This window comes from Saimiri boliviensis, chromosome 5 (genome assembly GCF_048565385.1).
Source record: "Saimiri boliviensis isolate mSaiBol1 chromosome 5, mSaiBol1.pri, whole genome shotgun sequence".
Classification (NCBI taxonomy): domain Eukaryota; kingdom Metazoa; phylum Chordata; class Mammalia; order Primates; family Cebidae; genus Saimiri; species Saimiri boliviensis.
Window position 1 is genome coordinate 74730450 of NC_133453.1, and position 26529 is coordinate 74756978.

Consider the following 26529-nt stretch of genomic DNA (forward strand, 5'->3'; position numbering starts at 1 on the left):
TAGATTCATTCATGATTTTTTTAAAAAGTTGCATACGATATATTTAAAGGGAGATCAAAATATTATAGTGATTAATACTTAAGATACGTAAAACTTTTAAGGGAATATATTTATATCCTGTATTTTACAAGCAGATGAAAGCATTTGTATTTATTATTGACTAAATTCTTAACATATTCTTAACTTGAAGAAATCATTTTGAACTTTTACAGAATGTTCTCTGTTCTCATCCCAACCATACCCTTCTTCAGCAAGCCTTCCTGTCATCTATGAAATTGGTTGCCTCCTCTCTGTGACAAAGCCCTCATTGGTTCCCCTTTTTGGCCAGTGAGCTGCTGTTCAGTTTCCCTGCCTCCAGCATCTGTCTACTTTCTGATCAGTCCTCCATACTGTGACAAGTGATTTTTATGAAACCTCAGCCTGAACTCTGTAAACTCCCCCGATCGAAACATTCCGAGACTCTGTAAGGACAGCAACAACAACAAAATATTACATTTAAATGCCTTCGTAGTTTGGCTATAGTCTGCATTTTTAGTCTCATTCCGATTATTCTAACTTTTCTCTCACTCTGTCGCCAACAGTCATATGCAGACGTTCTCAGCCATTATGGAGAATTCTGTTACCCACAGATAGAATAAGCTTTCACACCGTCTTCCCATTCGTAGTCCTCTTGCCTGACATTCCTTTTTTTCTGTACCTGGTGAAACCTTGTTTTTCCTCAAGACATTACTCAACTTTTTTGTGAAGCAGTTTTTAACTGAAAGCAAAGGAAGTAGAATTTATTGCTATGTCTTTTGTGTTTGCAGAATATTTTAAAATCTATTAATACTTATTAGGGCTGGGCACGGTGGATCGGGCTTGTAATCCCAGCACTTTGAGAGGCTGAGGCACATGGATCACTTGAGGTTAGGAATTTGAGACCAGCCTCACCAACATGGTGAAACCCTTCCTCTACCAAAAAATACAAAAATTAGCTGGGCGTGGTGGCTCATGTCTGTAGTCTCATCTACTCAGGAGGCTGTGGCAGCTGAGGCGGAAGAATCATTTCAACTCAGAAGGCAGAGGTTGCAGTGAGCTGAGATCATGCCACTACACTCCAGCCTGGGCAACAGAGTAAGACTCAGTCTCAACAATTAATTAATTAATTAATTAAAATAAGAATCTATTTATTAGGTCATTTATCACATTAAATTAGACAGGTGGGTAGACATATAGCAACCCTGCTATATTGATCATTGATTCATTCAACAAATATATACTGATCATGACTGTGCCAGATATAGCAATAAGAAACATTATCCTTGCTTTTTTAAAGCTCCCATTATAGTGTGTCAAGCAGAAAAAAAAATTATTATACTACTTTATTAAAAAATACCATAATAAAAATATGTACATGATGACTGAGACTGGCATTTAACCTAGCCTCAAAAGAGCAGGAATGTTCTAGGAGGAGATACTTCCTCTGAGTATTTATTAAAAAAAAAAAAAAGTGAGTTAGCAGAGGAAGCGGAAGCAGATGGAAATGTGGAAATGTAAAATGCAAACGAACAAGTGATTCAGTCTGGCTAAACTGTAGAGTTCTTGTTTGCAAATGGAGAGGGGAAGTTGGAGAGGTTTGCAAAGGCAGATAGGAAGGCTCTCCTGTAATGATAATCATTACACTCCCTGAGCTAGATGCTGAGCATGCTGTGAAATCTTTCTGAGGTAGATGTTCATGTGTTACTTTTTTGGAGGAGAAAATTGAGATTTCAGTATATTAAAATGACCTAGCCAAGGTCTGAAGTTACTGGCAACAGAGCTGGGATTTTAATTAAGCACATGGAGTCTGAGGCCAGACTACTAAGGCCTAAGTCCTGATTCTTATTTTACTACCTCTATAGAGATCAATTTACTTAAGCTTATGTGCCTCACTTTTCTCATCTGTTAAATGAGCATGATAATAGTGCCTACCTCTGGTTGTTGTGAAGATTTTAAAAGAATAGTATTTGGAAAAAGACCTATCACGCAGAAGAGCCTTGTGTTAAGCATTTGCTAGTAGTTTGTGGTTGTTATCACTATTATCTGACTCCAAATACAATAGTTTTCCCACCATCACATGCAGCTTTTCAAAAATAAGTAGAAATAGCTTAAGTTCTCACTCAGCCTCTATAATACAGTAGTCATTGTGGTGGACATTTAAACACCATAATCCTCACCCTGCCCTTCAAGGGTGCCATATTGCCTTACTTTACAGATGAGCTCAGGAAAGTCAAATCTTTTACCCAAGGTCATACAGCTAATGAATAATTTGTATCCAAAGGCATTAATGGGTCTCCCTGAGATATTTTAAGCAGAAGACACAATTAGATTTATGGTCATCTATGGCCAGATCCACTTGGTGGCGGGAGAATGCTCAGAATGTCTTGGTAGGGAAGGGAAATCAAAGGTGTCTTGGTGAGGGCCAAGGATTGGTGGATAAAAGAACTAGTAGGGGATTATTGCAGTACTCCAGAGAAGAAATTACAAAGGCCAAAGCTCTACCATAAGGCAAGTAGAGATTACAAATTGCAGGCTACATTTTAATATTTCTGATCCAATAGTTAATAGACTTGGTAACCACAGGAATATAGAAAGTAATGAAATAATTTAATGAGCAATAATGTAAGTCTAGAGAAATTCTCAAGTTTCTGTGGAAACTAATCACAGATCGGAGAAATATGGATGGAGAATCAAGTTCCAGAACCAATAACCAAATTCGAATGTATGAATCTTAAAATAAGGCTGCCTATGAGATTTTCAAGGCAAAATATTTATTAGGCAACTAGTGGTGGAAGTCTGAACTTTTGAAAGTGCCCTGAACTGGAAACACAAATTTAGAGGTTACTAACATCTAAATGAAAATTGCAACCACAGCATAAGTGAGATCACAATAGTACATCTTGAAGGGTGAGAAAAGAGGCTGGGCGCAGTGGCTCACACCTGTAATCCCAGTATTTTGGGAGACCTAGGCAGAGAGATCACCTGAGATCAGGAGTTTAAGATCAGCCTAGGCAACATGGCAAAACCACATCTCTGCTAAAAATACAAACATTAGCCGGACGTGGTGGCACATGCCTGTAATCCCAGCTACTCACGCGGCTGAGGCAGGAGAATTGCTTGAACCTGGGAGGCAGATGTTGCAGTGAGCTGGGATCATGCCTCTGCACTCCAGTCTGGGTGACAGAGCAAGATTCCATCTCAAAAAAAAACAAAAAAAAAGTGGAAAAAAAAGTCCAAGAATCCAGGGGTTTCGCAGAGTAAAAAAATAAAAATTAAAATTAAAAATTAAATAAATAAAAACTGTGAAAAATTGAGTATAAATGCCCAAAAAAGTAGGAGGAAAACCACAAGAAAGAGATGTCACAAACGCCAAAGGAGAATGGTTTAGAAAAAAAAAGAATGATAAATAACAACAAGAAAAAACAGTTCTCTGAAAGAGTGAGTAAGGGTAAGGTTTAGGAGATAACAACTGGGTTTATTCACTTGAAGATTATTGATGATCTTGTTTCACTGACATGGGAGGGAATCTTGGGGAAACGATATTGCAAGAGCTTGCATTTTAATGCATTTGCTTATTACTCAGTAGATAACAATGAGAAAGAGGGAAAAGAAAACAAGTATCTCACCTTGTGCGTAGTTGTGTACCAAATAAAACTGCAACGTCTTTCTGTAAAAAGCATTGAGTTAAATGGAAACAATAAGAGGAAGACTGACTTTTTGTTACATTATTTCTGTATATGTCTATCTTTAACTTCAATTCTAAAATTGGAATGGAAGTTTCTAAAAATGTAAATTTCTTTTTTTCCTTCTTTCTTTTTTTTTTTGAAACAGAGTCTCACTGTGTTACCCAGGCTGGAGTGCAGTGGTGCAAGCTTGGCTCACTGCAGCCTCTGCCTCCCGGGTTCAAGTGATTCTCCTACCTCAGCCTCCCAGCTAGCTGGGTCTACAGGCATGCACCACCACACCTGGCTAATTTTTGTATTTTTAGTAGAGATGGGATTTCACCATGTTGGCCCAGATGGTATCGATCTCCTGACCTCGTGATCTGCCCTCCTCAGCCTCCCAAAGTTCTGGGATTACAGGTTTGAGCCACCATGCCTAGCCAAAAATGTAAATTTCAACAGCAAAATTTCATAGAATGTCTCTTTCTTAACGATAATAACTATAAAATAAAGTTACTAATTTTATTTTATTATAAAACAAATGCTCCTAAATCTATTATTTTCTAAATGCTACCACACCTTTCATTCTCTGTCTTTACACGTGGAATACCTATGAAATATTTGATTACCCTACTTCTTGACATTTGAGCCTCACCTGGTAACAGTTGCTGTGTTGGTTTCATCAGGAAAGTAAAATGAAATGCTGGCATTTTGACTCTAGTCTGTTTTCTCTTCTGTCCTGTTCTTAGCACGGGTATGTTAAGTATATATTTGCATCTTGATGAAAAATATGTAACTGGAAACATTAGTTTCATAAAAGGTAATGTTTTACGAAAAGTAAGTTAGCTTTGCTCTGCTAGTACTGTAGCGTTAAATTAAATGCTTCTTTAGAATTTCCCTTTTTCTCCATGGTAATTAAGTTAAAACATGACAAATATTTGTATTTCATGTAATATGACATTTATTTAATTGATATTCTTGCCACAGATTTTTCCCTTGTTTTACTGATAAAAGGAGGGGCTCTCTCCGGAACAGACACCTACCAGTCTTTGGTCAATAAAACCTTCGGGTTTCCAGGGTATCTCCTCCTCTCCATTCTTCAGTTTTTGTATCCTTTTATAGGTAAGTTGACTGTGAAGATAAATATTGCAATTATGTACATAAGCATATAGTCATTTCTGAATAAAATAGTGATAATAGTCATTAAAGATATTATTATAGCTGTTGAAATCTTTTCTGAATTAAATGTTTACTTCTTTAATCATTTTCTTCATTATTTTCTGGTCCTTTTGGTTTTTTTTCTGACTATTTCTTTTAAATAAAATGAGGGTCATTTTCACAGGGTTAATGTTTTGTGCTTTCTGTATTTGGTAAAAACAAAAAAAGTGAAATGATCTAGAATAAAATGTGAATAAGAGAACACATTTCTTGTAAGGCTTAATACTTTTTTTTTTTTTTTTTTTTTTAAAAAAGCTAAGGATTTGTGGAAGCCATGTACTAGGCCAATGTGCTATTTAAAGTTTATACCATAATGGTGAGATTGTCACCTAGCACTTCTTAAAAAATGAAATGTTAATGTTCACCAATGGCCAAATGGATTTTATTTTCAAAATCTGTACTACAGAAGGTATTGTTCAAACCAGTAGGTCTGTATGTCTTCACAGAAGGCTAATGACATATTTCCCAAAAAAGTCTTACTTTTTCAATGGAGGGGATATTTTAGTGCCTTCAAAAGTTTCTATTATTATTCCTAACTTTAGGCATACATGTGTCCTGAAAAGGGTGTGTTGGAAACTGAACTTTAACAAAATAAATTGCATTTTAAGTAACTACCAAAACTTGCTACTTAAAGGTGTTCTGTGATGAATCAATTTGTAAAGAGAAAATTCTTCTTTTAATACAAATTGATGCTCTAGCATAGATCTGTTGTCCAACTATCTTTAAAGTTGTCCAAATTGGTAATCATAATATACATTTGAAAGTAGTAGGATTATGTCAATATTTGGGAAGTGATAATTGATCACTTTCACAATATTTAGGATAAAATATTGTGATGGCTTTTTGATGACTCTTATTTTAATTATGTTTTTAGCAATGATAAGTTACAACATAATAGCTGGAGATACTTTGAGCAAAGTTTTTCAAAGAATCCCAGGAGGTAAGTCTAAATAAAAATTCTGAGGATTTGAATGTATTTATTTTATATTGTTATTTATAGTTAACATGATTCATAATAATTTATAAATAAAAAAATTGAAAGTGAAATCACTGGATTACTTTAGGTATCTCACAATTTCCATGCTCCATTCTGATCTTAAAGTTTTGATCTACTTTTGTACGTAATTTAGTTCTTATTTAGCTGTTTGAAAAAATATTGTTACTATTTATATACTTAGAGTACTTTATATTTTAAATTCTTTATGCTTCATATCACCAGCTCTCTGTGCTAACATTTTTTCATGTACTATTTAAACTATATGATTTCTTAAATAAGCAAGAAGACTATTTTCCCCATTATTTATATTAAGGTGTAATTTAATACAGTAAAATTAGCCCTTTAAAATCTATATTCTGTGGTCAGGGGTGGTGGCTCATGCCTAATATCCCAGCACTGTGGGAGGCAGAGGAGGGTGGATCGCTTGAGCTCATGAGTTCAAGACCAGCCTGGGCAACATAGTGAAACCTTGTCTCTACAAAAAGCACAAAAATTAGCAGGACACGGTGCATGCACCTGCAGTCCCAGCTACTTGAGAGGCTGAGGTGGGAGGATCACTTGAGCCAGGAGGTAGAGGCTACAGTGAGCTGCGATCATGCCACTGCCCTCCCGGTTGGACAACAGACTGAGACCTTGTCTCAAAAAACATATTAAAAAAAACCTATACTCTGTGAGTTTTGACAGAGGAATATAGTCAAATAACTACAGCTGCAATCAAAATAAAGAATGACAAGCCAGTCACAGTAGCATGTTCCTGTAGGCCCAGCTACTCCGGAGACTGAAGCAGAAGGATTGCTTGAGCCCAAGAGTGTGAGCCACATGGAGATTCTATCTCTAAAAATAATAAAAATAATGCAGAACAATTCCATCACTCCCTCCAGTTTCCCCATTTCCCTTTGCAGTCACACCGTAATCTTCAGCTCCCCCTTTCAACCTCCTGATGCGATTTCTTTTCCTGTAGTTTTGTTTTTTTTTCAGAATGCCAGGTAAATGACATCATACTGTATGTCGCTTTTTTGAGTCCGGCTTATTTTATTTAGAAAGGTGCATCTGAGATTCAGCTGTGTCTTTAGATACATCAGTAGTTTACTCTTTTTAACAAATTGCTGAGAAGCATCCCATTTTATGGATGTACAATGGTGTTTCTATCACCCAGTTAGGGACATTTTTGTCATTTCCAGTTTAGGGTAATTACAAAAAAAAAAAAAAATCAATGTGAACATTCTCAAGCAGACCTTTTCATTATATCGCTACAACTTCACTCCCTGTTCAACTTTTCACTATGTCATGGTTTTTAGAATAATTCAGAAATCATGTGTCTTTTTGCTTTGAAGAGCTTCTCATCCAAGCTACATAATCACCATTTCACTGTGACACTCTCTACAGGTGCCATTACAGTTGAGATTGATGCAAAGACGCCTTTTCGCCTTTTCTCTTAGTGCTTGTATCACTCATTCTAGAGACATACAAAACAAAATGAAACAAACCTAGAGCTAGAAAGTACAGCTATTCCTCACACAGGATTTAGTGGAACTTGAGATCATGGAGACATAGCTATCAAATCACAGACACACTAATGACCTGCTGTATGGCCCTGAGAAGGTTAGCTGTCCTCTCTGAGTTCCAGTTTCCTCATCTCTAAATTATGAATCATAATATTATCTGCTTCATAGAATAGTTGTGTGAATCAAAAGAGGTGAGACAGGTAGTGCCTACCACACAGTAGGCTTATCCAGTACTGTTAGCTATCATTAATGTTACCCTGGACTGTCTGCAGCTTCTGTGCCAGCCCCCAGATTTCAGACCACGAATGCATAAGCTGAGACCACATGAGTGGGTAGAATGCTAAGAGAAAATGGGCAGAATATAATACAAGACATATAATATAATGTATGTCTTATTTTTTCTTGTGTATGCACATAGAAAATTACATAAATTTTCTATGTGCATACACAAGAAAGAAAAAATAAGAAAGAAATATATTTACATATAAACTGTGGTTATCGTTTAATCATAAGATCCATGGGATTTTTGTGGGGTTTGTTTATTTTTTCAAGGTTTTTCTTTCTCTCTCCTTTTTTTTTTTTTTTTTTTTCTTTTTGAGATGGGGTCTCACTCTGTTGCTCAGGCTAGAGTGCAGTGGCGTAATCAGCTCATTGTAGTCTCGACCTCCCAGGCTCAGGTGATCCTCCCACCTCAGACTCCCAAGTAGCTGGGACTACAGATGCACACCACCACACCCGGTTTTGTAGAGATGGGGTTTTGCTTTGTTGCCCAGACTTGTCTCGAACTCCTGAGTGCAGAGGATCTGCCCACCTCAACCTCCCAAATTGTTGGGATTATAAGCATGAGCCATCTCACCTGGCCTCTGAGGTTTTTCAAAAGAAAATTACTAATTTCATATGTATATTTTTCAAACGGAAATTTGCTCTTGTTGCCCAGGCTGGAATGCAGTGACGCAATCTTGGCTCACCACAACCTTAGCCTCCAGATTCAAGCGATTCTCTGTCGCAGCCTCCCGAGTGGCTGGGACTACAGGCATGCGCCACCAGGCCTGGCTAATTTTGTATTTTTAGTAGAAACGGGGTTTCTCCATTTTGTTCAGGCTGGTCTCGAACTCCCAACCTCAGGTGATCCACCTGCCTTTGCCTCCCAAAGTGCTGAGATTACAGAGGTGAGCCACTGTGCCCAGTCAAAAAAAAAAACATATTTTATTACTGTATTTTCCTATTCAGAAAGTAGCATCTATTTATTGGAAAAGTATTAGAAAACAGAGACAAGTAAAATGGAGAATATAGAAAGTACTAACAATCTCTTCCTCTTGGGACAATCAGATGGAAACCACCTTTTCAACCCCCTTCCGTTTTTTCTTTCTTCCTTCCTTTTTCCTTTTTAATGCATACTTTCAGAGTTTTAAGAATACATGTAATTTCAGATATTCATATGAATAAGATAATATATATCTTGTTTTATAACACACTTCTTTCTCTTAGTAATATTTTAAGAACATATTCTCATATCAAAATATAAATATATATATGTATTAATGGAAGTTCAATATTCTGTACAGTATCTATTGTACAGTTGGAGTGACCCATGATTAATTTTGGTACGGTATACCTTTCCCTGATATAAACATTTTGATCGGTAATTTTATTTGCAATTATACAAACGATGTATAAGTAACACCCTTCATAAAAATAAAACATTATAGAAAAAACTAATGATCCGTTGAAACCCCCTTCCTGGTTTTCAATTTTGTGATAATCAAAAATGACTTTTAAAAATGTAGGTCACATGACAAAGAAAACAACTTTATTCTTTCAGCATTTTCAACATTTTGAGGTGTGACAGTTTACAACGTTCACTTTGCATATCTTGTGAGGCATATTATCCCAGAGCATATTTAGATGTACGTATTACAAAATTCTTAGCAAAGCTTTATTTTTTTTCTGAAATACATCACTAATGTCTAAATTGGCAAGTAGGCAATTACTTATACTTTTCTCTGGTAGTCAAAACCTTGATTCTTGATATAAGTCAAAGCAGCAAGAAATGTTGGTATAAAGAAATAGTATGTTTACATGCTTTTAAATATTTTCAGAATTTTTATTTTCAAAAATTTCAATGTTCATCTTTCTTTACTGTTGTTTAAACATTTAAAATGCATGCTTGTGTGCATTTTTGATAGATCAGTATAGGTAATATACCTCATCATTAGATCATTAGTGAAAAACGTCCTTTATGCAACTCCCTTTAACCTCAGTTATTAGGCTCCTACCTGTTGATCCTGCAGCACTCTGTGCCAGCGTTTATCTAGCCCTTAGCAACTTCTCAATGAAGCAAAAGGTTTCAAGGGTAAGTAGAAACAGATACACAAATAATTTGGTTCAAATTATGTTCACCACAAATATGTAAATAGTGAGTTCAGGGATTTTGGAATTAATTTTCCTGTTTTATTGTTTTAATTCTTACTTTTATAATGACTAGTTATGGCTGAGTTCAACTATTCATGATTAAATATTCCAATCCATATATATGTATAAATATATACACATACACATATATACACAACATATACATATATATATATGTATATACTATATAGAGAGAAAATACTAATAATCTAGTAACCATATATAAAATACACATACGTGGTAAACATTTATGTCATTTTGAAATTTATTTCTTGAAAATTTCTTGTAAGTTTATTAGCCATCTAAGAAAATTAGTGTCACTCTTTAGGGTAATAGCTTTTATTTTCTTACCACAATCATTCACTCATTTTAGACTGGATCTCTATAGACTTTTGAGTTTGCAGAAACTGATGCACAATGACTTAGTACTACTGAAGACACTGTTACAATATAATGACACGATCTCTGAGTGAAATTTAATATAAGCTAAAAATATGAACAATAGTGTCTTCGTTGAAATAGATATATAGCTCCTTAAGTGACTGTTTTAATTAGCACAGCTTTTAAAATACGTAAATCCTTGTATGTTTTATTTTATGCTTAAAACTTCCATTTCTATTTGATTATACACACATTGCATATAATTATGTGTAATTTTCTATATATGTATGTGGAAATTTCTATATATGTATATGGAATATATATGTATATGTAATTTTTATGTGTATATTTCTATGTATGTATATGTGTGTATATATATATTATGTTTATATATATATATATATATATAATTTTCTATTTGTATTTACACATGACTCTAGCCAAGAATCTGCAGTGTCTACCAGTTGCAGCAGCTTCCCTGTGACTTCCGCCCTTCCAATAAGCTGCTTCTGCCACTCAGGGAAACCACTTCTTTCTTGACAGAAGTATAGAACTGTATCAAATATTTTTATCTAAATCTTGATTTTGTAAATTTTGTTAAAATGTTACTGTCCAAGACTCTTGGGTATAGAAAAAAAAAAAAACTCATAGAAAATGTGTCATCCTCCTATAGCTTACTTTCTACCTGAAGCATTTTGTCATTAAAGGGTTTGAGCAGGGAATGACATAATGTTTTTTATCTTTGAAAAGGAATTCTGTAGTTTCAGGTTAAGAGTATACTCTAAGAAGACAAAGGTAGGCAGAAGCATGAAAACTGGTTAGGAGGCTATTAAAATAATTACAGTGTGAAATATTACAACATCATTTGAAGTATAAGTCATCCTAAAGTTTTTTTGTATTTTTTGTATTTTTGTGATTTATTTTTATTTTTACATGTTTTTATGGAGCATATTAACTCAAAAGCATTGTCACTGAAGTAGTATATATGTTTAAGTAATTTTTATAAATAAATGCTGGGCTTTTCAGTGTGTCACCAAAGTGCTACTTAAACCTGTAACATTTAATAATATTTATTATGTTTTAGTTGATCCTGAAAATTTGTTTATTGGTCGCCACTTCATTATTGGGCTTTCCACAGTTACCTTTACTCTGCCTTTATCCTTGTACCGAGATATAGCAAAGCTTGGAAAGGTAATTTTTTACATGTTAAATGGGCACAGAAATGTGCCTTGTTGCCTGCATTAATCTATTGTTTACTTGGCAAAGTTCTTAATTACAGTATTTATCTTTAGTTTCTTCTAGTTTACTTATAGTTATGCTAGAGTAAACTGTGTTTGAAACATTAGTTTGTGAGAACTGATAAATAGTTGATGAATATGAACTAATATATTCTTCCTTTTTCTTTTTTAAGGTAGATACCCTAAGTGATGTCAGACAGCACATTTTAAATTTAGAAAATATAAATAACTATATTTAAAGCAATTCTAATTTATTGGAAAAGTGTTTCATCTTTTTTGTAGGTAGTTTAAACAATTTAGAGTTAAACTAAAAAGTAACAATGAGATACTTCAATGGCTTAAAATATTTTTATTTGTAAGTTACAATTTCTATTGTGCTTATTTTTCATCTAGTGAATTTAGTTTTCAATGTGTTGATTGGTCAATTTTTGAGAATCTAGCCAATATTTATAATTTGTATTATCGAAGAGAAATACTGAACTCTTCTAATGAAAACAATTAAATAATTATTCAGTTCACTATAAATCTTCATTTGCACTTACTCTCAAGGAATATTTGTATTTTACCCAAAATATTATTGGTACTATGTCTACATAATGCCAGTGGCAAACATTCTGACAAGATATTTTTGCAAAGAGTTATTTATAGAATATTTTTATATTCTATTTTGAAAAACCCAACATTTGACTGAATTTTGCTTTTCGCTATTATGTTTGACATTGTGTATCCAGTGATGAAGCCCATCCTTCCAGGTAGAGCTGATGGTAGACATAATACTGTAACGTATTCTGACCACCCCTAATAGTCATCTGGAAACAAACAAGATGGTATCAAAACATGCTTTTTGGTGAACTATATAAAATAATTGAACTATTTTCCATTTCACATATTCAATGTAGACACAAATGTTATCTTCTGAGCAGACAGTGAGGCATTCATAAAAGGAAAGCTATTAACATTATATCATATTATTAATACCTGAGCATGTTTTCCCTAACTATCCCTTAAAAGTATCATATTGAGATATCTAAATAAATCCCTCAATGAGTAAAGCAGAGTGGTTAGGAGCCCTAATCTGGAGTAAGGCTGCTTGTATCTGAGTTCCCTCTCTGCCACTTTCCAGCTGTGTATCCTTAGGGATGTTGTTTAATCTCTATGCTCCTCAGAAGATAAGCCAATTCATAACAGAAACTTCTTTCTAGTTAAAAATTAACAACTTAGAAAACAAGGTTAATAAGATTCACATGAAATACAAGCAGTTTTATATTTATTTTTCCTTATCAGAGAAAGGAAACATAATGTGCTTATTCATTTAAAAAAATTAGGACCGGAAACACAGAACTAGCATAATGAGTTCACAGGACACAGACACACACAGACCAGTTTATATTTTAACCAGTTGACATAATGACAGAACAGAGAGCAAGAAGCAAAACAGGCCTAGAAACACAGACCGAAGGGCAAAACCATGTAGGAAAAGTAGAGCTGGAGAGCAGAGAGGAAAAGCTGAGGTACCCGCTCCTTAAAAATAAATAAATAAATAAATAAAAATAAAAAATAAAAAAAAAAAGGAGGGGGAGGAATGTGTGTGCTCTTGGAAGGGGAGAGTAGAGTAAAACAAGTAGAAGCAGCAACTATAGATAGGAAAAAAGCACATGTTGACACTAAAGTAGGACGTGAAGAGAAAAGAAAACATAATTTCACTTTTACTTTCATAAGTGAAAATCACCAGTTTTGTGTTCCATGCAGAAGCCACCATAAATGTTGAAAGCCGTATTGCATGGTGATGACAGTCATATATAATATTTGCTCGCCTACTTGGGGTGGGTGCGGGGAACCAAGACTATGATCTGATAAGAAGTTACCTGCTTCACATTGTCAACACCAAGATGCAAGAATAACCTACTTAAGAATTAGGCAAAAAAATCAATGTGTAAATTTACCCAATTAAAAATGAGAAAGATTTAACATTCTAAATAAAATAATCTCTGTCCTAAATTGGCGATACCCTTGTATTTTCTTTTACAGATCTCCCTCATCTCTACCGGTTTAACAGCTCTGATTCTTGGAATTGTAATGGCGAGGACAGTTTCACTGGGTCCACACATGTAAGTTTTGTGGTTACACTTGTTAGTCTTTGCTTTATGGCCTTTACATAGATATTTATATGGCATAGATGCAGAAATATAAAGTAATCATGGTATCAGAAACATCATTTATAGTTAGTATTTGACAAAATGAGATAAAATAATTACAGGTAAGTAAACATGCATTTTTCATTTAAGGCTGGTAGAATTAAACCAGGTTTACCCATTATTTTAATGGCCAGCCCAAAGAATTAGAAAAAGAAAAGAATTTTGAATAGTTGAAAAGAGGAACAAAGTTTCACTAGTTTAGAGTGAAATGAGAAGAATAGGGGGCATAGTGGATGTTTTTATCCATCAATTAAAATGTGAACACTGAAAAACACCCTTTATTCTCTTCTGATTATTTTTATTAATTATTTTGTGTTAAAATACTCCATCATTTGTGAACTACTGATAACAACTGATAGTGCTATTTGTTTCTTTTTAATGTTATTATTTGGTCAGGTAAAATGTTGACAAATTGGCATTGGTTCCCCCAATTTTAAAAATGTTACTCATTCATTAAATTTTATAGTGTGTGTACTGTCCATCTAAACTACACTGTTTATATGCTATGCTTATATGGTAGATTCCCCAGGTAATGACTGGGCAGTTTATAGTCACAGTCTCAAGAAAATGCTAAAATGAAATCAGCTTAGATTGGCTTTACATGCTGAATTGGGTTTCCACAATTCACAATAAATGTTAGCCAAATAAATAAATAATATATTGAGGAGTGTCCAGAGTACCTTAAATGTTTTCTCCAAACAAAACAAAGAAAAAATAATTTAAGATGTAATATCTAGCACAATGCAAGGAATACTAGATTTTTCATGAATGGCATCTGTAAGTAAAAACATAAAAGGAAACCTAACGAAGAGTCGGAATTGTTAATGTAGTGGCCAAGGTAATTTATGTTTTCTCATTGATTAATTGTTGCTCTGCAAAATTAATTCATTTTCCACTGATAGTCTTCTTAGTTTACCAGGAAAATACCAAAATAAGTAAATAAATAAATAAAATAAGGCCTCAAGTTTATTGGGGAAAAAGCATGAAATATCTATGAAATATCCAGTCTAAGTGCATTTGATATAGCCTTTTCTTTCAAAAAAGCAAATGCCCATTTTGAAAGGATTGAAAAAAAGAAAGCATAAATATCTGTAATGTTTATATTAATCTTTTTCCTCAAATAACTTAATCCTGATTCGTATTTGTATTGGTCAACTCAGAATGTCATAGCAAAGAAACATAAACTGAATAATGTTAAATGACAGTAATGTATTTTCTCATAGCTCTGGAGGCGGGAAGTTAGAGATCTGGGTGCCAGCATGGTAGAGTTCTGGTGAGGGCCATCTTCCTGCCTTATTGAGTTCAGTCTTCCTGCTTTGTCCTCACATGGAAGAAAGACGGCAAGATTTCAGGTGTCTCTTTTTATAAGGGCACCAGTCCCATAATGAGGGCCCCATTCTCCCTCCACGCACTTATCTAACCCTAATCATCTCTCAAGGTCTCCCAAAGACCTCAACTCCAAATGCCAGCACATTGAGAATTAGGGTTTCAACATATAAATTTGGAGGGACACAATTCAGTTCACAGCATTAGTGGGCTTTTTGTTTTTTGTTTTTCTTTTTTTTAGAGACAGGATCTCATTCCCTCACCCAGGCTGGAGTGCAATGGTGAAATCATAGCTCACTGCAGCCTTGAACTCCTGGGCTCAAACAGTCCTCCTGCCTCAGCCTCCCATGTAGCTGGGACTGCAAGCATATGCCACCAAGCCCGGCTAATTTTTTATTTTATTTTTTGTAGAGATGGAGTCTCACTAAGTTGCCCAGGCTGGCCGCAAACACCTGGCCTCAAACAACCCTCTTGTCTCAGCTTCCCAAAGTGCTAGGATTAACAGGTGTGAGCCACCATGTCTGACCTACACTAGTGGTTTTGAAATGCACCTGTTTCACTTCAATATGGCCATTTATTCTTTCACTTTAGTAAACACTTACTGAGTTTCTATTGTTTCCAATGATTGTGTTGCGCCCTGAGAGAAAAAAAAGTAGAGAGAGGCCGGAATTAGCAAATTGTTTGCAGTCAACAATGAAGAAAGGGCATATTCTAAACACCCCAGACCACAAAAAAAAAAAAAAAAAAAAAAAAAAAAGAGGAAGAAAATAAATGACAGTACCAGCTAGTAAGTGCAAAACAGAAACATGAAAGAGGAAGAGACAAAGCAGAGGGTGCTTAATGATCTATCCCTATCAGGGAAGGTTTCCTGGAGAAAGAAAAATATGATCTGTGTGTTTTAAAAGATGAATTGAATTTTTTCCAGATACATAGAGGGTAAAGGTATTACAGACTCAGGGAAAGGTATGTATAAAACGTATGCTTAATTCTACTGATTAATATCATTTTGTGCATGTATGCACAAAAACATATACTTAATTCCACTGATATTAATTTAGTGTCTATTATGATGGTACCATATTCAGCTCTGGTTTTCAAAGCTGAATTCACAGTGACAGAAAGCTAATAAGTATATTAAACAGAATACAGTAAAGTATAATTTGGGCTAAAAGTTTTAACTGCGTAAGGCCAGTTTTAATTGATATATTTTACTATAAAAAGTGTTCGCAGGGAAAAAAATAATTAGGTTATAATAAGTTTGGTAAATATAGTATTATGAGACAATAATGAAGGGAAAATATAGCTAAAGTAGAAATTAACTTAATCTCCCAAATTGCACCATGGGAGAACAGTGTAAAGCAATGATTCTCAACACTTGTTTCACGTGGAATTATCTGAGTAGCGTTAGAAAATACTGATGCCAGGGCCCCACCTGTAGAGATTATGAAGGAATTGATTTAGGGGCCAGGCAATTGGATTCATTATTTTTCTGCTGGGGATTCTATGAACAAAGATTCTAGAGCTTCTTGGTTTAAAGAGATTAAAATCATGAGTACATTTTTTTTTTTAACTGACACATTGTTTCTAAAATTAAACCAGAGATTTTGTGTTATTTTAGTTACTGTTGTGTGATCATTTTTCATGATTCATTCTCCACTGTTTTTTTTTTTCAGTATTTTTTATGTGCAAAATGTCATGCGAAATACTGTCATGAATACATAGAGAAATAAAATATCTCTGCTTTCAAGGGGCTCACAGTTTAGTGAAGAAGACAAAGCTAGGCAAATGACTATCATATAGGCAGTGTACCTTAATACAGAGAAGAAAGGAAGGGCAGTCCACTTCCTGCTAGGGCTCAAAGAACTGAGTTTATGACCAAAGAGCTATTTAGGTCTGTTGTCAACAAAACATGGCCTGTATCTGTCTGACCTTCCTTTAGTAGTGATACAATATTTTATCTGAGTCTTTGAAATTTAATAACAAGGATTATTTACTTAACACTTTCAATATTTGGATGTTAAAGAAGTATGTTTTTTAATACTGTGCCACCTTTCATGTGTTTGAATACTACTGCAAACAACTTCTGTTCATCCTGATTTACAATCAGGCTAATCAAATCCCAAGTTCAGGAGTTGGCATGGTAGCTAGTCAGGCAGGCTTCTTTCTGAAAATATGACAGCAATGAATGCTTGGAATCCATAAAACATGAGAAATTCAATACTTCATGTGTGGTTTTCTTCATTTTCGGCTTAGATGAATGATCAGAAAACCTGCGATTTTTTCCATAGGTCTTTTAAAGTGATGTTTGAGAAAGATCTTTAAACTCACTATCAGAAAAGGCGAAGGTCTGTAATGGCTACTGGTGTTGACCTTGTTACTATGGAAACACCATTTTAGTGGTTATGTTTTAAAAATAAAACACAATTCAATTTCCTTTTCCATAATTTATAGGGCCATAAATTCTGCTTTTTGATACGATTTCAAATATCTCACAATCCAATGACTTTCAGGTTTTTTTTGGAAATTACATTCAGTTTTACTGTATTTTCTAACCTTTTGCTTTCTAACAACTGAGGTGGCAAAGAAATTTAATTGCTTTTCAGAACGTGTGCTGGTATAAAAATGCACTAACAGTTCTCCCATTTTTTTTCTAACTAGAATCAGAGGCATTATCACTGTGAAAGACCTTCATTCAATGCCTTACTAATAATTAATTATTCAACATTCAGAATGAAAATTATAACATACAGTCCAAATTTACAACAATTTTCCCCTCATATGACATCTTTCTTACAGCATTTTAATCATGTGATATTCTAAACAAAATTCCAAAAAGTGAGTCTATACTTTCAATAGGCATTTTTGCATATAAAATGTGTCTTCCCCAAGGATCTCAATGCAATTAGTTTCCTTACACCTTATCCATTCTAACCCTGAAATTCTACAGTTTAATGCTACACATAAAGAACTAGAGGTAGGGTTAAGAAAAGGATTTTTAAAAATCTGTAAAGACAGAGGAAGGCTACATATTTAAGGAAAGAAACAATTCATTCTGACAAATATTAGCCATTGAACTTTTGTTTAAGTTCAGAGGGACATGTGCAGGTTTGTTATATAGGTAAACTTGTAACATGGGGGTTTGTGGTACAGATTATTTCATCACTCAGGTATTAATCCTAGTACCCATTAGTTATCTTTCCTGATCTTCTCCTTCCTCCCAAGTTCTACCCTCTGATATGTCCCAGTGTGTGTTGTTCCTCTCTCTGTGGCCACGTGTTCTGATCATTTAGCTCCCACTAATAAGTGAGAATATGCGTTCTTTACTTCTCTGTTCCTGCACTAGTTTGCTAAGGATAGTGTCTCCCAGCTCAATCCATGTTCTTGCAGGTGACATGATCTCATTCTTTTGTATGGCTGCATAGTATTTCATGGTGTACATGCACCACATTTTCTTTAGTCAGTCTGCCACTGATGGACATTTAGGTTGATTCCATGTCTGACTATTGTGACCAGTGCTGTAATGAACATATGCATATACATATTTTTATGATAAAACAATTTATATTCCTTTGGGTATATACTCAGTAATGAGATTGCTGGGCCAAATGCTAGTTCTGTTTTTCAGATCTTTGAGGAATCACTACACTGTCTTCCACAGTGGTTGAACTAATTTGCACTCCAACCAACGGTGTATGAATGTTCTTTTTTCTCTGCAATCTTCCCAGCAGCTGTCATTTTTTGATTTTTTAGTAATATCCATCCCGACTGGTATGAGATGATATTTCATTGTGCTTTTGATTTGCATTTCTCTAACAATCAGTGATGAGCTTTTTTAAGATGAATGTTGGCCACATGTATGTCTTTTGAAAAGAGTCTGTTCATGTCTTTTGCCTGCTTTTTAATGGTTTTTTTTCTTGTAAATGTGTTTAAGTTCCTTATAGATGCTATATATTAGACCTTTGTCAGATGTATAGTTTGCAGAAATTTACTCCTATTCTGTAGGCTGCCTGTTCACTTTGTTGATTGTTTCTTTCACTGTGCAGATGCTCTTTAGGTTGATTAGATCCTATTTGTCAATTTTTGCTTTTGTTGCAATTGCTTTTGGAATCTTCATCATGAAATATTTGCCCATTCCTGTGTCTAGAATGGTATTACCTAGATTGTCTTCCAGGGATTGTGTAGTTTTGAGTTTTATATTCAAGTCTTTAATCCATCTTGAGTTAATTTTTGTATATGGTGTAAGGAAGGGGTCCAGTTTCAGTCTTCTACATATGGCTAGTTATCCCAGCATCATTTATTGAATAAGGAATCCTTTCACTATGGCTTGTTTTTGTCAGATTTGTCAAAGATCAGATAGCTGTAGCTGTATAGCCTTATATCTGGGCTTTTTATTCTGTTCCATTGGTCTATGTGTTTGTTTTTGTACCAGAACCATGCTGTTTTCGTTACTGTAACCCTTTAGTGTAGTTTGAAGTTGGATAGCATAGTGCCTCTAGTTTTGGTCTTTTTGCCTAGGATTACCTTGGTTATTTGAGACTTTTGTTGTTGTTGTTGTTACCATGTAAATTTTAAAATAGTTTTGTTTTTTTTTTCCTAGTTCTGTGAAGAATGCCATTGGTAGTTTAACAGGAATAACATTGAATCTGTAAATTGCTTTGGGCAGTATGGCCATTTTGATGATATTGATTCTTCCTATCTGTGAGCATGAAAGTTTTCATCCATTTGTTTGTGTCAGCTCTGATTTTTTTTTTTTTTAATCAGTATTTTGTTGTTCTTCTTGTATAGATCTTTCACCTCCCTGCTTAGCTGTATTCCTAGGCATTTTTGTGTGTGTGGCAATTGTGAATGGGATTGCCTTCCTGATTTGGCACTCTGCTTGAGTCCTGTTGGTATGTAGGAGTGCTAGTGATTTTTATACATTGATTTTCTATTCTGAGACTTTGCTGAAGTTCTTTATCAGCTTATCCTTTTTGGCTGAGACGATGAGGTTTTCTAGATATACGATCATGTCATTTGCAAATAGGGATAGTTTGACTTCCCCTCTACCTATTTGCATGCCTTTATTTCTTTCTCTTTGTCTGATTGTTCTGGCCAGGACTTCCAGTATTGTGTTGAATAGGAGTGGTGAGACAGGGCATTCTTGTCTTATGCTGGTTTTCAAGTGGAATGCTTCCAGCTTTTGCCCCTTTAGTATGATGTTGGTTGTGCTTTAGTCACAGATGGCTCTTATTATTTTGAGGTATGTTTATTCAATTCCTAGTTTATTAAGAGTTTTTAACATGAAGGGGTTATGAATTCTATCAAAAGGCTTTTTGGCATTTATTGAGATAATCGTATTTTTAGTTCTTTTTTTTTTTTTTCTTAATTTAGTTCTGTTTATGTGATGAATCACATTTACTGATTTGCATACATTGAACCAACCTTGCATCCCAGGGATAAAGCCTACTTGGTTGGGGTGGATAAGCATTTTGATGTGCTACTGGATTTGGTTTGTCAATATTTTGTTGAGGATTTTTGCACTGATGTTCCCCAAAGATACTGGCCTGAAGTTTGTTGTTGTTGTTGCTGTTTTTTGTTGGATGTTGTTGTTAATGTTGTTTCTCTGCCAGATTTTGGTATCGAGATGATGTTGGCCTCATAGAATGAGTTAGGGAGGAGTCCATCCTCCTCACTTTTTTGGAGCAGTTTCAACAGGAATGGTACCAGTTCTTCTTTGTACAGCTGGTATACTTCAGCTTTGAATCTCTCTGGTCCTGGGTGTTTTTGGTTGGTAGGCTATTTATTATTGATTCAGTTTCAGAGCTCATTATTGGTCTCTTCAGGGAATCAACTTCTTCCTGGTTCTGTGTTGGGAGGGTACATGTGTCCAGGAATTTATCCATTTCTTCTAGAGTTTCTAGTTTACATGCATAGAGGTGTTCATAATATTCTCTGATTGTTATTTGTATTTTTGTGGGGTCAGTGGTAATATTCCCCTCGTCATTTCTAATTATATTTATTTGGCTCTTCTATCTTTTCACCTTTATTAGTCTAGCTATCTATCTATCTTCTTTTTTTTTTTTTTTTTTTTTTGAGTCTTCAAAAAACCAGCTCCTGGGGTCATTGATCTTTTGAATGATTTTTTGTCTCAAATCCTTCAGTTCAGGTCTGATTTTGTTTTTTTCTTGTCTTTTGCTAGTTTTGGGGTTGACTTTCTTTTGGTTCTTTCATTCTTTTATTGTAATGTTACATTGTTAAATTGAGATCTTTCTAATTTTTTGATGCGGAGCCACTGAATTTTTTGATGATGTATAAATTATAATCCTTTATGTTGCAAATGTAAACAAGCACAGAACCTTAACTGGTTGAAGCAAAAGAGATTTACTCCCTCAACTGTAAGTTCAAGATTAGTCCTATTTATCAGGTATGCTTGAATTTAACAACTCCATTAATAAAATCAGACATCATTTCTCTTTTATCATCTCATGCCTGTGATTTCTGTTTTGGCTTTAGTTTCTAAAAGCTTTTCTCCCTGACAAGATAGTAGCAGCAATCTCAACCTACATCAATTCAAGTTCAAGTCCATAGAAAGAGAAAGAATGTTCTCTTCGAAGGTACCTCCAACCTCACTCATAGAATTAGTTCTGATTGGCTCTAACAAAAATGCTTGATGATTACAGGCCCTATCATCATGGCCTATGTTGAGATGTTTGTCTTTAGGTTACATGCCAACCTGGATTTAGGGATGGGATGAACCCAACTAAAGCATCTGAAATAAAAATGGGGAAAAGGGTGTCCCAAAGGACAGTGATGCCAGCAGAAGTGGGAGTAGCCTTTGCAGGGTGCAAACTATGGATGTCCACTTCAGGTGATGAGAGTTTCAATCAAATGGGATAGATAGAAGCCAGGTTAGAGAAAATTAAGACATAAGTGAGTGGTAAGAAAGTGAATTTGGGGTATCCTTCCTCTTATTTTTCCCCTTCCCTGTCCTTCTCTTCTTTTTTTGTAGATAACATCTATGAATGAAAGTGACATGACAAAACAGTGTCTTGAGAGAGTAAGAGCTCTAAAAAATACCTTCTTTATCATGGGATATATTGAACATGTGACATAGATCAAGCCAAAACATAGAACCCAAAGTCCTCCATGAGATGATGAAAGGCTGGACTTCAAGATAGAGTTAGGGTGATCTTGGAGAGGAGCTAAAATACTTTGTCCTTTTGAAACAATAGGATAAGAATATAAGGAGCAAATTATGAACAAATTCTGAAGATCAGTGAAGGAAATTTGAGTATTCATGCCTGATAACCTATATTTTTTCAAAGATGAGATAATTATCTGAGACTGTGGTAAATAGAAGTAGGTTCAGAACATGAATATTCTGGTCGGTTAAATTTCCTCTTGGTTTCACCATAGGAAGTGAGAAGGGATCTACACATAGGAATAAAATCGTAATGTGGTTGTTAAATTATCTTTAGTTACCTTCTGCGTGTGGGTTTTTTTTTTTTTTTTGTATGTATATTTTCTGCCTCTCACTATATTGGAAGTACAGTGAGAAGAGAGATTACAATTGCTTTGTTCATACTTTATACCCATTACTCAGCAAAGTGCCTAACAGAGGAATTAGAATTCATCAAAGAATTGCTAAATCATCAATTGGATGCATGAATGAATCCATGTGCCTTCTTGTTTAAGTCCATTCAACTTGGGGATTAACTGACCAAAATTTTGAAATAATGAGACAATAAAACATTGTCTTGAGGTAAATAAACATTTCATACAAACACTGTCAAAGAAAATTTGCCTAAGCCTTCTTCCATACCAGTAAAATTTGCTAACTAATTTGATAACTAAAATACCATTTGACTCCAGGCTCTGCAGCACTCACTGTTAAAGTTAGTGGTGTGTTTTACCAGGAAGGTTGCCTACATGAAAGATACATAGAACAATTGCTTTACCTGAGTCTACATAAAAATAGAAAGGACATTTGCAAGACAATATCTGCTCAGGGAGGATTAGTCTAGTCACTGTGTTAGTGGAGCTGGAGGAACAGCCTAGACTACTCAATATTAAGTACTTATTTCACCTACCATTAGTTATAAATAGATGCCTTACTGGGGTTTACCACCTGTCTGTTATTCTAGTTAGAAGCCAGACTGGTCTCTGGTACAGATTCACAACCAAATAGCAAAAATAGAAAGAAAAAAAGTACCTGTTCTTTGAGCCAATAACACTTCATTAAATGTCTAACTGATGCCAGTCACTCTTCGAGGTACTGGGACTGTAAGATGAAGGAAGCATAGTCCTTGTCCTAGATCCCTATAGTTTGTGTAACAAACTTATGAAAGACAATCTCAGCATAATAAGTAATAAAATTATGAGTAAGTGCGATGGAAACAGAAGAAGGGCCCTTAGCCCAACCTATGCAGGCAGGTAATATTACAGGATAAGAAAATACGGCCGGGCGCGGTGGCTCAAGCCTGTAATCCCAGCACTTTGGGAGGCCGAGGCGGGTGGATCACGAGGTCAAGAGATCGAGACCATCCTGGTCAACATGGTGAAACCCCGTCTCTACTAAAAATACAAAAAATTAGCTGGGCATGGTGGCGTGTGCCTGTAATCCCAGCTACTCAGGAGGCTGAGGCAGGAGAATTGCCTGAACCCAGGAGGCGGAGGTTGCGGTGAGCCGAGATCGCGCCATTGCACTCCAGCCTGGGTAACAAGAGTGAAACTCCGTCTCAAAAAAAAAAAAAAAAAAAAAAAAATACATGGGTTTTGCCTTAAAAAATAAACAGGCATTAGTTGCGTCAAAAAGGGACACAGGGGATGGGTAGCTGGTAGGGACAGGTTGGAAGATATTGTTGGGAGAAATGTGTATGACCCAGAGATGGGACACATATAACAGCAGACGAAGTTTGAGGTTTTAACATTAGGAAGAACTTGGAGAAGATGAATACTTTGCCATTCGCTGGGGGAACTACCATATAAAAATAAAGGCCTTCCTTTGATAATTTTCTCCATAACTCTTTTTTTTACATTGCTTCTCAAATGCATTTTATCATAGTTTTAATAAGTGTCATATCTCCATATTATCTCTCTTGAAAAACTGCTGAAGATGGTTCTGTTCTTAGTCTTTTTGTGTTATGATAACAAAATACCACAGACTAGGTAATTTACAAAGAACAGAAATTTGTTTGTCACAGTTCTGGAGGATGGGAAGTCCAAGATGAAGGCACAGGCATTTGGTGTCTGGTGAGGGTTACTCTCTCTGCTCCCAAGATGACACTTTGAACTCTGCTTCCTCTGGAGGGTACAGATGCTACATCCTCACATAGAGGAAGGCATGGAAGAACAAAAAGAGGCTGAATTCACTTCCTCAAGCACTTTTATAAGGATGCTAATTTTATCCATGAGAGTTCTGCCCTAACGGCCTAATTACTTCCTAAAGTCCCCACTTCTTCATATTGTTTCACTGAGGATTAAGTTTCAACATGAATTTTAGAAGAAATGCAAACATTCAAACCATAGCACCCATTGATCCTGACTTCCCCATCACCACAAGCTATATAGCTTCTGCATTTAGAAAGTAACTAGGGTGTTGGCGATTCTGAGCTGAAAGTTGTGCCAGTGTATAAAAGGAAATGAGCCTAAAGAGTTTGGCAGAGACCAAGATGAAGGAAAGTTTTACATGTGGTGGTGAGAAACTTGAATTTGTTCTTTAGTTGATAGGGTATTGAAAGTTCTTAAACAGGTGAGTAACTAGATCAAGTCAGTTTTAATTGGACTTCTCTTGCAGTGGAGGCAAGGACAGATGGGAGTATAAAGACCTGGAAGGAGGCTATCTATAGCAAGCCAAGCATCCAGGCAAAAGGATTCCATTTGCCAATGGAAAAGATATAAGGATAAGATTGGTAGTGAAGAGGAAGGGAAATTCAAGTAATTTTAAGCTGGTAAAATCAGGAGAACTTAGTGACTGATTGAATGAAGGCACTAAGGGTACAGGAGTTACCTAGGGTGATGGCAAAGTTTCCAGCTTGGAGAACTATATGGGTAGATGGTCCAGAACTCATTGCCAAAGGAATAAAATAGAAGAGTCTGCCAGCAAACTAACATTTATTAAATACCTACTGGGTAAGTTGCTCTTCTCGATACTGGGGCTATTAAGCCAATATATCATGTACCTTTTCTAGAGGTCTCTTACAGCTTAATTGAACATTGGGTATGGCAAAATCACATACAGGGGTCTACCTTCTTTTATTTACCAGGATAGGAGGGGAAGATGATTTGGAAAAAAAATATAGTACATTTTAAATATTTTATATCCTCATTTTGTGGGATCCTTGTGGGAAGAGGAGTAGGAGTCACTCAAACTTTTGGAAATGCCAAGTCTGGATCTTGGGGAGGGTGATAGGGATGAAACTGCACAGGGACTGCATATAAGGTAAAGAGAGGCACAGTCCAAGCAGAAACCCAGTGACAAAGAATTATCTGGACATCACATCTGAAATTACATTTATTTTTAATTTAAATTTACATGGTATTTTAATCCTGTTTTATGAAAAAGCACAACAAGGAACCAAAGAGACACCCATAATTCTGATAAATGTTCATTATATTAAAAAAGTGAAATCCTGCCCCCTCCCACCCGTACTCTGCCCTTTTAATCTAAACCCTTAGAAGTAAACACAGTTAACACCAATTTTAGAGAGTTCACAAAGGAATGAGAGGCAACCCAGTAGGTGACAGAATAAGATTCAAATGAGACTAGTGTCTCAAATGGAAAAAAAATGAAGTATTTGTGATGTTTATTGTGCCAAGCTATGCTACCTTTCTCTATTATTCATATTCTAAAAATTTATATTTCAGCAAAAAAAGCATAAAGTTTTATGTAAATTTTCACTAGAAATCAGCTTTTTAAAAAATTTATTTTTGAAGCGTTTATTTGGGTTTAATGAAAATTTGATCTATTAGAAAATATACTTTTTAAATAGTTTCAACTTTTATTTTAGATTCAGGGGCTACATGGGTAGGTTTGTTACATGGGTTTGTTGCATGACACTGAAGTTTGGAGTACAAGTGATCCAGTCACCTGTACAAATGATCCCGTCACTACTATGATAGTGAACATAGTACCCAAAAGGTAGTGTTTCAACCTTTGCTCCTCCTTCTTTCCCCGCTCTACTATTCTGTGTTCCCAGTTCCAGCGTCTGTTGTTCCCATCTTTACATCCACATGTACCCAGTGTTTAGCTCCTCCTTATAAGTGAGAACATGTGCCATTTGCTTTTCAGTTTCTGCATTAATTTGGTGAGAATAATGGCCTCCAGCTGCATCCATGTTGCTGCAAAGGACGTGATTTCGTTATTTTTTTATGGCTGCATAGGATTCCATGGTGTTTATGTACCACATTTTCTTTATGCAATCCACTGTGGATAGGCACCTAGGTTGATTTTTATGTCTTGGCTATTGTGAATACTGCTTTGGTGAACATACAAGTGCACGTGACTTTTTTGTAAAGTAATTTATTTTCCTCTGAGTATGTACCCAGTAATGGGACTGCTTGGTTGAATGGTAGTTCTATTTTAATGTATTTGAAATC

The 26529-nt window shown here is 35.3% G+C and overlaps 1 protein-coding gene across 4 annotated transcripts in view; it reads left to right on the forward strand.

Annotated features, from left to right (window-relative positions):
- Positions 1 to 26529, forward strand: part of SLC38A11 (solute carrier family 38 member 11) — a 59696-nt gene that overhangs the window by 4994 nt on the left and 28173 nt on the right. For 2 of the 4 annotated variants that reach the window (XM_010329477.3, XM_039470270.2), the window contains 4 exons: positions 4668 to 4802; positions 5773 to 5838; positions 11278 to 11384; positions 13460 to 13539. In XM_010329477.3, the coding sequence (XP_010327779.1) occupies positions 4668 to 4802; positions 5773 to 5838; positions 11278 to 11384; positions 13460 to 13539 (388 nt within the window). Of the gene's footprint in view, positions 1 to 4667; positions 4803 to 5772; positions 5839 to 5885; positions 8570 to 11277; positions 11385 to 13459; positions 13540 to 26529 lie in introns of those variants that run through there. The other 2 variants (XM_074399579.1, XM_074399578.1) reach the window with 2 other exon arrangements.